The 14,740-nt window shown below is 42.9% G+C and overlaps 1 protein-coding gene across 6 annotated transcripts in view; it reads left to right on the top strand.

The window, feature by feature from the left end:
• Nucleotides 1-9,736, top strand: part of LOC125467564 (ras-GEF domain-containing family member 1A-like) — a 210,323-nt gene extending 200,587 nt beyond the window's left edge. For all 6 annotated transcript variants that reach the window (XM_059640273.1, XM_059640274.1, XM_048563592.2 and 3 more), the window contains 5 exons: nucleotides 392-487; nucleotides 1,705-1,800; nucleotides 1,934-2,057; nucleotides 3,468-3,540; nucleotides 6,039-9,736. In XM_059640273.1, the coding sequence (XP_059496256.1) occupies nucleotides 392-487; nucleotides 1,705-1,800; nucleotides 1,934-2,057; nucleotides 3,468-3,540; nucleotides 6,039-6,063 (414 nt within the window). In that variant the 3' untranslated portion in view covers nucleotides 6,064-9,736. The remainder of the gene's footprint in view (nucleotides 1-391; nucleotides 488-1,704; nucleotides 1,801-1,933; nucleotides 2,058-3,467; nucleotides 3,541-6,038) is intronic.
• The last annotated feature ends 5,004 nt before the right edge of the window (nucleotides 9,737-14,740 follow it).

The following is a 14,740-nucleotide window of genomic DNA, read 5'->3' on the forward strand; positions in this document are numbered from 1 at the left end:
GGTGAGCTAACACAGACTCAGTAGGCTGAATGCCATCATTTCACAATAACTTCCTTTCGAACATGGTATAAACTACTTCCACCAGTCTTCCAGGCAGTGCACTCAAGACCATAACAATGTGCTACCATTTCATTTTTCAAAGATAAATCCTTCTTTCCGATCTAAATTTCTGGCATTTATTTACATGCATTTCTGCTTATCCTTCCTGCAAAACCACACCTAGTCCCAATCTCCTGTGGATGCTAGTCCCTGTATCTGGGTGAGCCCTTTCTCCCTCGGGGTCAGAATGAAGGCATGTGCTTTCACTGACATACACAAACCATTGGTAAAATAATCAAGAAAGCTTTCAACCTAACGCCAGATCGTGTGTTTTCTTTGTTTGGTTGAATAGAATCACATGGATCCGTCCAGCAATTTCTCTCACTATCGAACAGCGCTTCAGGGGGCAGTGCAGAGATCGCAAACAGCACACAGCAACCGGGAGAAGGTAAAAAAAACCCATCACTATAGCAAGATGTTACTCAATTCTAATTATCTGTCAGGGAAGAACGGCCAGCCAGGGTTCAATCTTGTCTCTTCTGTGGGTATCAGTAGAGGTTTATAGAACCCATGACACTCTATGTAAGTGGAAATGCATCAGTTGAGAAAGGCCATTTGGTCTAAATGGTTATGTTTGTGTTTATGCAGTGCTCAAGTATCATCCGCATTAATTCTGTTGGCCCTGTCGGGATAACTGACTATCCTTTTCTTACATATACATTCCTAACCATTCCTCAGTGCATGGAGACATTGTAGCCATTTAGCCCATCAAGCCTATGCCTGCTCTCCACAGTGCAATCAAAGAATCACCGTAGAATCCCTACACTGTGGAAGCAGGTCATTCAGCCCATCAAGTCTGTACTGATCCTTCAAAGAGCATCCCACCCAGACACCCCATCCTGTAACCCACCTGGCTTACACATCCCTGGACACTGGGCAATTTCCCATGGCCAACCCACCCTAACCTGCACATCTCTGGATTGTGGGAGGAATCTGGAGGAAGCCCATGGCAACATGAGGAGAGGCCTGTCAGTTGGTTTTCTTTTCCCCAGGCTCTGCCCTGCATGTTTGTTTCTCCGAAGAGGCCATGAAATTTCCTTTCCAAAATATTCACAATCCATGCCTCCAGCACCTTCACAGGCACCAAGCAGCTTCCAAAATATTCACGTCCTCCACCCCTGTAGCTATGGGTGAAAACGATAAATATGCGTCACATCGTCTTTGTGCTGAAAGGAACAGCTTGGCCCTCACCCCTACCCCTCAGCTTCCAATCTTTCTGGGTTCTTTACGAAACAGCCTCACCCTAGTTAGTTTATCACGCAATAGTTATTGAAAGAACGCAGGAATATTATCCACAGCCAGCTTGTGTTCCTCCTTTCATCAAGCCCATGCACAAGAAAGAACAGATTATCTGACTGCATGCCTCATTCATTTCCGCGGGAGCTTTCTGTATGCGGCGTGTCGTCTGCGTTTGCGAACATAATAATGAATGAATACACTTCAAACCATTGTTATTGTGTGTGATGATTGAGAGACATGATAAGGCACTGTGTGAATGAGATAAGACCGGATAAAGTATTACCATTTGGTTTTTCAAATTTCCTTTAATTAAAAGAGCTATTTCTGATTCAGTAACTCAAGGGGATAAATTGTTTCTTTTTGTAGATTGTCATTCCAGTATTCAATCTCTTCATTAAAGATATCTACTTTCTGAACAAGATTCATGCAAACAGGCTGGCTAATGGGCAAATTAACTTCAAGGTAAGGAGGCTAGCAGCAACATCTCACACTAAACAGATTTGTAGTAGGTAGCCATTTCACGGTTCTGTAACAAGACGAATAACGCCACCTGGTATTATAATATTTTTCCCTCTCTCTCTCTCTCTCTCTGCAGAAATTCTGGGAAATTGCCAAGCAGATCAATGAATTTATGATGTGGAAACAGGTCGAGTGTCCCTTTGAGAAGGACAAGAAGATCAAAAACTATCTCCTGACAGCTCCTGTTTACACGGAAGAAGGTAGATGCCTCATGTCAACAAGCTGGGCTTGGGAGACTCATGCAACATCATAGCGTGACATGGTCCACCTCCATCACACTAGTAATTTTGGTGCTTCAGGTATCTGTTTAGTGAGGGACATGAGAAGTCGTTGTTGACCTACCTAGATTGTGACTTGATACCAGCAGTGCTACTTTTGAGTTAGATGCCCCCTTTAAATCGACCACAGCAACAAAAGACAGTGCTTTGAGTAAAAGTGAGCATCAACTTCTACATTAAAAGCAAGATACTAGAGATCTGTGTCCTGGAGTGTCAGTGGAGAGGGAAACCAGGTTAATATTTTGAGTCCCAGTTTGACCTCTTCGGACCTGTCAGGTTCAGTGCAGGTTGGTTTCTCCCAGCTCTTGCTGACGTGAGAGAATCCCAGTGCTATGGGAGGGGCAGATGAGGTAGAGACAGCATGAGGGAAGAGCAGAGACTGAAAGGATGAGAGAGAGCATGTGACTGGAAGGAGGGCAGGGGGCTTTGAGGAAGAGGTGTGGAAAGGATGAAGTGGGTAAAGATAGCGAGAGAGCAAGCTGCAGAGGGTGTGCGCGCGCAAACAGGGAGCGGGAGCAAGAACATGGACATGGGGAAGGAGACAGGTGTGATGATGAAGTTAAAAACAAAATCTACCACAAAGTTTCTGTTCAGGAGAGGCTTTAACACAGACATTCCACTTGGAAGTTCTAACCACCGTGGTGTATACACTTCTTATCACCTTTCCTGCATGTCTTCCTGCTTAATACTGTCGTGCAGTGCAACCTGTGAGTCTGCAGCAGAGCCAGAAAGGGCCTGCTAACTGGCAGCGATTGATCTGTTGTTGATCTTTGACATCAATATACCTGACAATTAAGCATCCACAGCCCAGTGCAGTAGAGAATTCCAGTTTCATCGAGTGAAGAAACTTCTCCTCATCTGCCTTAAGCAAGGTGGATTGAGATACATTCAAGAGAGACTGTAATTGAAATCATTATGGATCTAGCTCGCCTGAACATTCTTGATGCTGGCACAATGAGAGTGATTTAAGCCCATCCTGTCTATGATGAAACTGTAATAAAACACTGAGAATGCTAGAGAAACTCAGCAGGTCAGCGGAGGGAGAGAGACAGAGTGAATGTTTTGAGCCTGGTATGACTCTTGAAAACTGAACGGGCTGGAACTCTGGTCTTATACTGTGCTGTATTCAAGAAATATATCCATTGGAGTGCCCTTTCCTAGGCATCTGCTGTCCAATGAGTTGGGTTAAAATTCACCACTGGTTGTCCATTCCCAGCAATAATAAGCAGCAGACTTATCAAACCAAGAAGTTGTATGGTAGCACGCATCTGTCTCAGATTTGGAGTGATGTGGTGTAAAAGGTTTACCTCTAAAATTTTCTCTCTCTTCCAGCACTTTACTTAGCTTCATTCGAGAGTGAGGGGCCAGAAAATCACATGGAGAAGGACAGTTGGAAGTCACTCAGGTACCAGTCCCCTCACTTCTGTTTCCTATCCTTTTGAGCACACTGTGGCTAAATTGGCATCAAATTGTGTGCAAATGGGTCCATATTTTAAGATCTAAGAATACGCGAATGTTCTCTGAGCTCAGTGGTAGCAATTGCACTCCTGGGAGAGAACAGTAAGGGTTTAAGCCCCATTCCAGGATTCAGTGCAATTTAATACATTAATTTAGTTTGACAAAACATCAGCAAGGTGACTCTCTTTTTGATTGTAAGAATAAATTGGCACAGGTAAAGGTTTGAACAACAGCCGGACTGCTTCTCAAATGGAGGTTTTGTCCAAATTGGATATTGAGAGTGCATTTCCTCAGTAATCCAGGGTTCTGACCCTCTTCCAAGGAAGATTAGAGAAGGAAAAACGCTGAAAAGATTTACCACACTCTCTGTTTCACTTAACTTGCATTATTAGACAAGTGGCCACCTCTGTTTCTGCCTGGATGCATTCACATGGGCTGAACAGTCTTTCCCCCATGCCGATGAGGATGAGAGGCACAAATTTCCACATAATTCTAGTTGATTCTTGCCTGTTTGGCTTCAGATAAGACCTTGTGCATGCTTGTAATTTTTTCCTTGTATTACACGTCAATTTCTGTCAAATGGTTCCTTTTTTTGGGTGGGTTTTAAAGACTAGCGCTCTAAACATAAACCGTCTCGTGTAGATCCATTTTGGCTGTGTCATCTTTGGTACTAGCCTTGCCTCTGAAGTAGAAGGGTGTACATTCACATCCCCCTTCAGGACTTAAACAAACATACATTGGTGACTAAAGAATGAAAGCCAGTCTTTAGGTGGAGACAGTAAACCAAAGCCCTACCTGCTCTTTCCAGATGGATGTAGAAAATCTGATGGCACATACTTCGAAGAGTTTTCCTTGGCCAATATTTAATCCTCAATTGGTACCTTGAAAATGAACAGATGACTTGAACATTACCACATTGCTGTCAGTGGGAGTTTGCTGTGCAAAATGTGGCTGTCACATTTCCTCCACTGCAGCAGTGTCTACACCTCCTAAAGTACAACATTATGTATTTTTAAAAAAACTCTTTGGGATATTCTGCAGTCTCTGTTGCCTCTTTGCATCATTCCTTTGGAAGAATTGCTTAACTGGTCATCCAGTTCTGTTGTATCAGGACCTTCCTGTAAAATAACCACGACATTGCTTAATATAACAGTTGCTGCACTCCAAAGTAACTCACTATTAGTGTCACGTATTGAGGATGTTGCTAAAGGAGGTGAGCAGGGGAAATAGAATGAATGGTACAGCCACTGAAAGTCTCAATACACCCTGGAAAAAATACTACAACTCCTTGCAAACTGCAGTGACTGTGCAGGAAGTTATGAATGACAAGTTGAACAGCAAGAGAATTCACTGGAAGCCACCCAACCCCTCTCCTTCAGGAACATCTCTACTGCACCAAACAGGGATTAAATTTACTGGCCCCTGACAGACTACATTCCTTCACTCCCATAGCTATCGTGTTCAGCTCAACATTTTACACAGCAACGTTAGTCATTGGATTTATTACAACATTGTTTAGTTCCAAAACCATGAGAACCAGGTTATATACACAATTTAATATGGATTAGATCCAAATTGCAGACAACAAAGAACTTCAGATGCCAGAGACAAACAAAAACAAAATTGTTGAAGAAATTCGGCAGGTCTGGCACCATAAGTGAAGAAATACTAAAGTTAACATTTGGAGTCCAATGACCCTTTTGAAGAAAGAACTCAAAAGTTTAACTGTTTCCTCTCCACTGATCAGGCTAGGCCTGCTGAGTTTCTTCATTTATTCTGAATATGTACAGTTTGCAGATTTTTCCTCATCTTATAATCTGAATATCACTGGTAGTTAAAAGACAAACTCATCATCATCAAGGGTATTTAGAGAATATACATTTTTAAGCCGATCACTCAGTTTCAAACTTTAAACTATGAGAATAAACATTAATGTATAATCTGAGGCAGCATGATGGCTCAGTAGCATTCCACCCTCGGGTGCCTGTTTGTGTGCAGTTTGCACATTCTCCCTGTGTCTGCGTGGGGGCGCTCTGGTTTCCTCCCACATTCTAGAGATATGCGGGTTAGGTAGATTAGCCATGGGAAACTGCCGATAGTCCAGGAAGGTATCGGTTGGGTGGGTGGTTACGTGGATAGGGCATGGGTTGCTCTTTGAAGGGTTGGTGATGGGCTGAATGGCCTGCTTCCACACAGTAGGGATCCTAATTTCTAAAAAATTCCTGTGCTAATTTGAACAGTGCCAGGCCATATTTAAAGACTGACCTGAACAGGAAAACATGACCTCAGTTGAATTTATGCACTGAATCCTGGAGAGGGGGCTTAAACCTTAGAGGTTGAGTTTGCGGTCACTGCTAGAAGTAGACCAGTACTCCAGGGTCATGTTAAATGATTAACTCCTTAAGTTTTGACATATTCATTTTCCCTTTCTCTTTTTCTTGGCAGGGCAACTCTGTTGAACAGGGCATGAAGGAACCACATTGTACATATTAGACACTTCAAACCATTTGCACTGCGACAGATTTTAGCTCCAGTTGGATGGATTAAAAAAAAGAGACTTGACACGGTCAATGTTGCTTTAAAATTTGTAAATTTTGGTCTTGATTCAGCCTCTGGTCATGACTGTACAGAGAGAAAGAGAGAAAGGCCAATTGATGGGGCTTTGGTCCTGCTGGTTGGGATACGTATGTTAAACGCCTTTTACAGCAGACTTTGTGCTTTGACTTGTATAATAAATGGAAGACAAAGAGAAGGCAGGAGATTGACTTTTGCCATGGGGCAGGACCCTAAACTGAAGAAAAGCATCATGGGAAATCCCTGGCTGCTATTTCCATGGATACCGGTAGAAAATAAATAGGACAATGGCAGCCTGTGAGAAATTCCTGCTACTGTCAATTCATTCTTTGTTTTGTGATAACTTGCTGCTTCTGTGAGAGAGAGAGAGAGAGTTAGTTACGGGTATAAACAGAATTGAAGGAACTATATGTTGCACCATAATTTTACTGTTTTACGGACTGGGTGATGTTGGAATGTGGGGAGGGGACATTTGGTGGGGGCAAGGGAAGGGGACAAATTGGCAGAGTTTAGACAGGCTTGGTCTTGAGACCATCCTATGAGGCAAAAGGGATCTTTATCCAGCACAGAATGTTTACTGATGGTTTTACACTGGCTTACAGAATGACCACAATGTGATGCACAGGATTGAAGCTGCCCTTGTCTTCTGTGCTAAAGAAGTGTGCAGATTGTTTTGTGTTGTGCTTTATAACTCACATTTTCGCTGCTCTATAGGACTGAAGAACTGTTTCTTTTGTGCAGGGAACAGGCTCCACTTTAGATACTCATGCACTTGAATGAAGGACACAATGCAGTCATTGTTTCACATTCCAGTCTGTAGCCCAGTGGAATGGAAGGTCCCTAAGGCTGCAGGAGCCAGCATTGCCCTGTCTTACTGCAGTGTGTGCATGTTGATGCTGTTCCAACTCAATCCAATCTCAACTTTTTAAAACAACTAATTAAACTTTGTAAGAAAACTATTTCGGAATTTGAAATGTCACTTTTTACAAGACAGCAAGTCTTAAAGTTTTCGGCTCACTGTTTAAATTTTCTAATCCATCACTGTGGATTCATAAAGAAAATTAGTTGCAATATATCATAGATCACCCTTTTCCCCACTCACAGAGTAAAGGAACGGTGTAGGATTGTCAATAGATAACTTCAGGAATATCGTACAGAGGTCTGTGTCTCAGATGGTGAAGATGCAAGTGTATGAGGGACCAACCAGCTTAATGATCAAGAGGAGGCTGAAGGAGACTGACTCCATAAATAACAATCACAAACGGGAGGCAATGGCCTAGTGGTATTATCACTGGATTGTTAATCCAGAGACCCAGATAATGTTCTGGGGACCCGTGTTCAAATCCTGCCATGGCAGATGGTGTAATTTAAATGCAGTAACTGTCTGGAATTAAGAATCTAATGATGATTGTGAATCCAGTGTTGATTGTCGGGAAAAACCGCATCAGGTTCACTAATGTCCTCTAAGGAGGGAAACTGCCATCCTTACCTGGTCTCGCCTACATTTGACTCCAGACCCACAGCATTGTGGTTGACACTGAACTACCCTCTGGGCAATTAGGGATGGGCAATAAATGTTGCCTAACCAGTGACACCCCTCATTCCATGAATGAATAAAGGAAAACAAACATAAAGAAACAACCTGGGAATGAAGATGACAAAAATAAATCCAAAATGATGTATTCTGGCACAGTGTTAAGAACTCTTCACATGGAGATTTACTGACAATTTGAACTTTGAACCTGGATGGTGTAGTCAGGATTTGGGTAAAATTGGCTACAGTGTGCACAATCCATCAATGTGTGTCCCTTTATACAGACAACAGATGATTTTATCCAAGAATGGGATAACAATAACAAGGTACTGTTAGCACCTAACAATGCCTTAGGCACTGGGATACATTTATATCTGTGCCATTGATAATTGGATGGATTTCACGGTGAGCTCCCTGTAGCAGTTACTCCAGTTAAGACTAACTATAATCTTGAGAGGGATCAGAATCCACTCTGAACAATCTGTGAAGGTCTGCTCAAAGGCGTAGAGGGTTGGACACTTGGTGATTCACAAAGTGCCCCATGCATGTACACACAAGACATACGAAAACAGGAGGAGGCCCATCAGCTACCTCCTACCCAACCACCAATGGATTCTGCCATCCAGATGACCATAACATCCTCATTCCCAACTTATTCCCACTCCCTGTTCCTTCCCAAGAATTACTGATGCCTACAGTTCATCCTGAGAGTTACTAACCAAGGTGATTGGTGTTGATCAGCCAACAAAAAACTCAACTTTGTTTCCTGAAAAATCCCTCAATGACAAAGCACAGCAGACTCAGTCATCAGAAAGCAAGAAGGTTGAGCTCTGGTTATTCTAGAACCTCCGTCCTCGAAACCTTATTGGCCTGTACACCCAAGGCTTATACCATATTCTCATTACCCAGAACCCATTGGGATTGTGCCATCTTCACACTGGCATGAATTGGCATAATCCTATTTTTCTGCATATCTGCTCTGAAAATGAGTTTAACCATAACTGCAAGTTGCTACCAAGGAAACTTTCATTTAATAGATCCCTGTTCTGCCAACTCTAAAGTAGTCATATTGGGAGCATCCTGAAGGAAACATTCTTAGGGTGTTGTGAGGAACAAGATTGTTTTGAAAAATAAGAGGATTATGATTTAGTTATGCATTTGACACCAAGTTCTCTTCCTTCCTGCCACCTCCTCAACCGCCACGGCCCATTAAAATTAAAATCCATTCTGTTATTGTTGACTTTATACGTTAGAAGCAACACCGTTCATTTTATTTTATCTCTCGAACAATACCGGCAGCACACACTTCAGTATGGCAACCTGCAAGGTCTCCAAGTATCTACTTGTAAAATATATAAACCCAGCTGAAGATAACCATAGTCTTCTCCTGCTTTGCAAGAACACTGCTGTGGTCTGGGTTTACTGACCCACAGCACCCTGGCAAAAAAATATAGGCAGACAAGAATAAGTACAGTTTTCACAAAGTCCGCAAGTCATTTTCTGGAGCTGCGCACTAAGGCAAAGAAATGCAAACATTAAAGAAATATTGTGTCCTTGGGAAAAAAAAACACGGGAGGAAGTTGAACTGGATTTGCTAACACTAACTTAAGTACAGCAGCTGCTTAATACATTGTGTAAGTGGCAGCATCCTTTATTCGAAAAAGTCTTTCGTGAAAATGCACTGTGGGTTGCAAATATGATTGGGAGACAAACCTCACAGCACTTCAGCCTCCTTTGTGTGGAGGTGGCTTTCACAGGTCTCTGTGGCATCTGCTCTGCAATTTAATGCAATTTAAAAAGGAAGTGTATAAATTTGCCCCTTCCCCTTAAAAATGAACACCTCCCTTCATTTTCTTGCACAGGAAGCATCGCTTCCCAGTCAGGAAAAGACTCAGCAGCAGTCCTTTTATTTTGTTCTCCTGTGAAGGGTTCACTGTTTAGAAGCACTGAATGTGTCGTACACCACTCTCAATGTTTAAGTTGTTGGTTTTTATAAAGGATACTACTATGGAAAATAAATTATGTGAAAATCTTACTGACTGGCTATTTCAACTTTGATTGTTCTAATTGCAAATTTCTAAATTGCTCAGTGTAGGCTTGTTCCCTACAAAAAAAGGCTTGGTGTCTGGCAGTGGGATTTGCCTTTGTCTTGAAAAGGGAAGGGTGAGGCTGGAAAGGTCTGCATGTTGACAGGGGTCTCCCCCTGCTAAAGGATGTGATTTTTACAAAAATGTTCATTTCACCACTAACACAGATGGGGCATCCGAAGAAAACCACTTGCTAGCACATTACGAATGAGAACCAATGTTGCACAGATTAAATATTAATTAAAAACTAGCTCTCGTTCTGTGAGCTTGCTCACAGGAAAACTTGTATTTATGTAGCATCTAGTATTTACGTGGATTGAAATTACGAGGAGAATTTTGACAACGCAGATATTGCCAAATAGGAGCTAAAACAGGGAAGCAATATTGTAGAAGATAGTTAGCACCTGAAGGGTCAAATAATATCAAGAACATACGAAAATATGAGCAGGAGTTGTCGATTATCCAAAATACTCTGATAGTTGATAGGATCATGGCTAATCTAATCATAACCTCAAATCCACATTTCATCTGCCCCATTAACCTTTCACCCTCTTGCTTAACAAGGATCTATCTACTCCTGCCTTAAAATTATTCAAGGACTTTGTTTCCACCACCTTTTCAGGAAGTGTTCCAAAATCTCACAGCCCTCAGAGAAATAAATTTGTCTTATAAGTGTTAAATGAGTACCACTCTGCTTTTAAACACTGACCCATACTTTAGATATGCCCCACAAGAGAATCATCTTTTCCATAACTACCCTAGTCAAGACTTTGAGACTTTTTTTTGTTTCAAGTCACCTCATACTCTTCTAACCTCCAGTGGATACAAACCCAAGGTCAGCCAGGTGGGCCTCATAGACAATGACTTCCCTAATTGGAGCTGTTAATCTGGTCCAATCAGGGAACCCTGGCTGACAGGTATAAATAGGAGTCAGAGGTTCTGGTCCCTCAGAGTTGGCTGTGAGAAAGCTGGATCAGTGTCAAGGACTCTCCATGTGTAGATAAAGAGTGACTTGGTGATTGGATACCAGCCTCTGGAGTTATTTCACCTTCCCTGTCCCTTTCCCCATAAGGCAACTACCCAAGCCTGATATTAGTCTGGTAAACCTTGTGTGAACTGCTTCTGGTGAACCTATATCCCTCAATTGGGATGATTTATGCACAGTACTCCAGATGTAGTCTAACCACCGATGTGTATGACTGAAGAATAATCTCTCTTCTCTTGTATTCAGTTTCCCTCATAAATGATACCACTCTATTAGCTCTCCTAATTACTAATCTTTTGTGATTCAGGCACAAGAACTACCGGATCCCTCTGCATCCCAGAGGTCTGCAATCTCTCTTCACTTAGATAATGTTTTCTTCAACTCTCCCACTGAAAATGGACAGTTCCACATTTTATCGCATTATATCCAATTTGCCACATCTTTGCCCATTTGTATATTTTTTGGAACTCCTTGTGTCCTCTTCAAAATTAACTTTCTAACTTTGTAACATCACAAATTTAGCATCTATACTTTATACCGACTCACCCAATTTCATCAAGGTCCCAGCACCGATCTCTGTGACAGAGTGCTTGTTACATCTCGCTAATCTGAAAAGGACCCATTTAAACCAAACTCTGCTTCCTGTTGGCTCGTTAACTTTCTAACCATGTCAATACATCTCTTTTTTCTGCAATAACTTCTGATGTGGCACTTTATCAAATGCCTTCTGGAAATCTTAAGTACAGCCCATTCATTCATTCCATTTCTCTACAGCGTGTTACTTCCTCTAAGAAGGTCAATAGATTGGTTAAACAGGTTTTCCTCTTCACACAGCCATTTGACACTGATTACATTTGTCTTATCCAAATGCCCTGTACAACTTCTTTATTAACAGCTTTAATAACAGCTTCTAGCAATTTTCCTATGACAGAAGTTAAGCGAACTATTCTCTAGTTTTCTACTTCCGTCTTCCTTTTCAAAGAAAGGCAGTCATTACATTCATGATAATGGGAACTGCAGATGCTGGAGAATCCAAGATAATAAAATGTGAGGCTGGATGAACACAGCAGGCCAAGCAGCATCTCAGGAGCACAAAAGCTGACGTTTCGGGCCTAGACCCTTCATCAGAGAGGGGGATGGGGGGAGGGAACTGGAATAAATAGGGAGAGAGGGGGAGGCGGACCGAAGATGGAGAGTAAAGAAGATAGGTGGAGAGGGTGTAGGTGGGGAGGTAGGGAGGGGATAGATCAGTCCAGGGAAGACGGACAGGTCAAGGAGGTGGGATGAGGTTAGTAGGTAGCTGGGGGTGCGGCTTGGGGTGGGAGGAAGGGATGGGTGAGAGGAAGAACCGGTTAGGGAGGCAGAGACAGGTTGGACTGGTTTTGGGATGCAGTGGGTGGGGGGGAAGAGCTGGGCTGGTTGTGTGGTGCAGTGGGGGGAGGGGATGAACTGGGCTGGCTTAGGGATGCAGTAGGGGAAGGGGAGATTTTGAAACTGGTGAAGTCCACATTGATACCATATGGCTGCAGGGTTCCCAGGCGGAATATGAGTTGCTGTTCCTGCAACCTTCGGGTGGCATCATTGTGGCAGTGCAGGAGGCCCATGATGGACATGTCATCAAGAGAATGGGAGGGGGAGTGGAAATGGTTTGCGACTGGGAGGTGCAGTTGTTTGTTGCGAACTGAGCGGAGGTGTTCTGCAAAGCGGTCCCCAAGCCTCCGCTTGGTTTCCCCAATGTAGAGGAAGCCGCACCGGGTACAGTGGATGCAGTATACCACATTGGCAGATGTGCAGGTGAACCTCTGCTTAATGTGGAATGTCATCTTGGGGCCTGGGATGGGGGTGAGGGAGGAGGTGTGGGGACAAGTGTAGCATTTCCTGCGGTTGCAGGGGAAGACCACTCTCTCCGTGACTCCCTTGTTCGCTCCACACTGCCCTCCAACCCCACCACACCCGGCACCCTCCCTACCTCCCCACCTATACTCTCCTCTCCACCTATCTTCTTTACTCTCCATCTTCGGTCCGCCTCCCCCTCTCTCCCTATTTATTCCAGAACCCTCTCCCCATCCCCCTCTCTGATGAAGGGTCTAGGCCCGAAACGTCAGCTTTTGTGCTCCTGAGATGCTGCTTGGCCTGCTGTGTTCATCCAGCCTCACATTTTATTACCTCAGTCATTACATTCAATTGTTTACCACTGAATGGGAATGTCCAGGAGCCAAGACAGCTGTGGAAAATTAAAACTAAAGCATCCATTATCTCACTAATCAAAATTGTTTTAAAACTCTATGATAAAGTCCACCAATACCTGAGCACTTGTCAGCCCACAGCTCCAATAATTTACTACTTCTCCGGTAATTGTGATATTCCTGAGTTCCTCCCTCCCTTCCGTTTTCCACCTTATTGCTGCTTCTGGGATGTTGCTTACACCTTTTATATTGAGGACTAGTACAAAATATTTTGTCACTTGATCTGCAATTTACCATTAGTAATTCCCCAGTTTGTGATCCCAATGTTTACTTGGTTAATTGTTTTCCGGTTTAAACATTTATCGAAACTCTTAATATCTGCTTCTATATTTCTGGTTGGTTTTCTCTCATTCTCTACATTTTTCTCCCAATTTTGTTTAGCAATTCTTTGTAGGTTTTATGCATTCTATTCAATCTTCCAACTTGCCAACTGTTTTTTGCACAATTTCAGGGGTTTTTTTTACATTTGATATTATTTTTGAGATTGCCATTTAATCACGAATGGTGAATCCATCCTTGAAATTTTTGTTTTTCATTGGAATATATCTACCACTTAAATATCTGCCACTGCATCTCTATTGACCTATCTTTAACTCAATTTGCCAATTCAATTTAGCCAGCTCTGCTTTTATGCTCTTAGTTAAATTATCAAAGATTGTCTCAGACCCACTCCTCTCTCCCTCAATCTGAATGTAAAATTCAATCATGTTGTGGTCGTTGTTATTTGGGGACACCTTCACTGTAACATAATTACTTCGCCCTCATCTATTGCATGAGATAGGCTCTGCCAATCAGGATGTAATGTACTGAAAACAACAAATGCTGGAGATCACATTGGGCCAGACAGTATCCATGGAGAGAGAGCAAGCTAACATTTTGAGTCTAGATGACTCATCAGCACTGAAGTGAAGTGTGGAAGGGGCAGCATTTGTGCTATAGTTGACTGAGGTTGGTGTGCTGGTGGCGGGGTGTAAAATGCCGGGGGAGAAAGGATGTTGATAGTTCCGATTAAGTGATCGGAAAGTGAGAATGTAAGAACAATGGTGTGGCTAACTACCAGATTTGAAAGTCTGGAGGTGGGGCGAAGGGTAAAGAGAACATGGTGACAGGGAACATAACAAGTAAAGCTAAAAGAAATGGAAGAAATGGGAGTCAGTTCACCATTTGAAGGTGTTTAACTCAATATGAAGCCCAGAAGGCTGTAAAGTGCCGAGTGTGACAATTAGATGTTGTTCCTCCAGGTTGTGTTGTGATTCCATAAGACATAGGAGTGGAGGTAAGGCCATTCGGCCCATCGAGTCCACTCCACAATTTAATCTTGGCTGATTTCAACTCCACTTACCCGCACTCTCCCAGTAGCCCTTAATTCCTTGCGAGATCAAGAATTTATCAATCTCTGCCTTGAAGACATTTAATGTTCCGGCCTCCACTGCGCTCTGCGGCAATGAATTCCACAGGCCCACCGCTCTCTGGTTGAAGAAATGTCTCCTCATTTCCGTTTTAAATTGACCCCCTCTAATTCTAAGGCTGTGCCCACGGGTCCTAGTCTCCATGCCTAACAGAAACAACTTCCTAGTGTCCACCCGTTCTAAGCCATGCATTATCTTGTAAGTTTCTATTAGATCTCCCCTCAACCTTCTAAACTCTAATGAGTACAATCCCAGGATCCTCAGCCGTTCATCGTATGTTATCGTAGTCATTGGAAAACTGCAGCATGCCGA

The sequence above is a fragment of the Stegostoma tigrinum genome, chromosome 37 (genome assembly GCF_030684315.1).
Source record: "Stegostoma tigrinum isolate sSteTig4 chromosome 37, sSteTig4.hap1, whole genome shotgun sequence".
Lineage (NCBI taxonomy): Eukaryota > Metazoa > Chordata > Chondrichthyes > Orectolobiformes > Stegostomatidae > Stegostoma > Stegostoma tigrinum.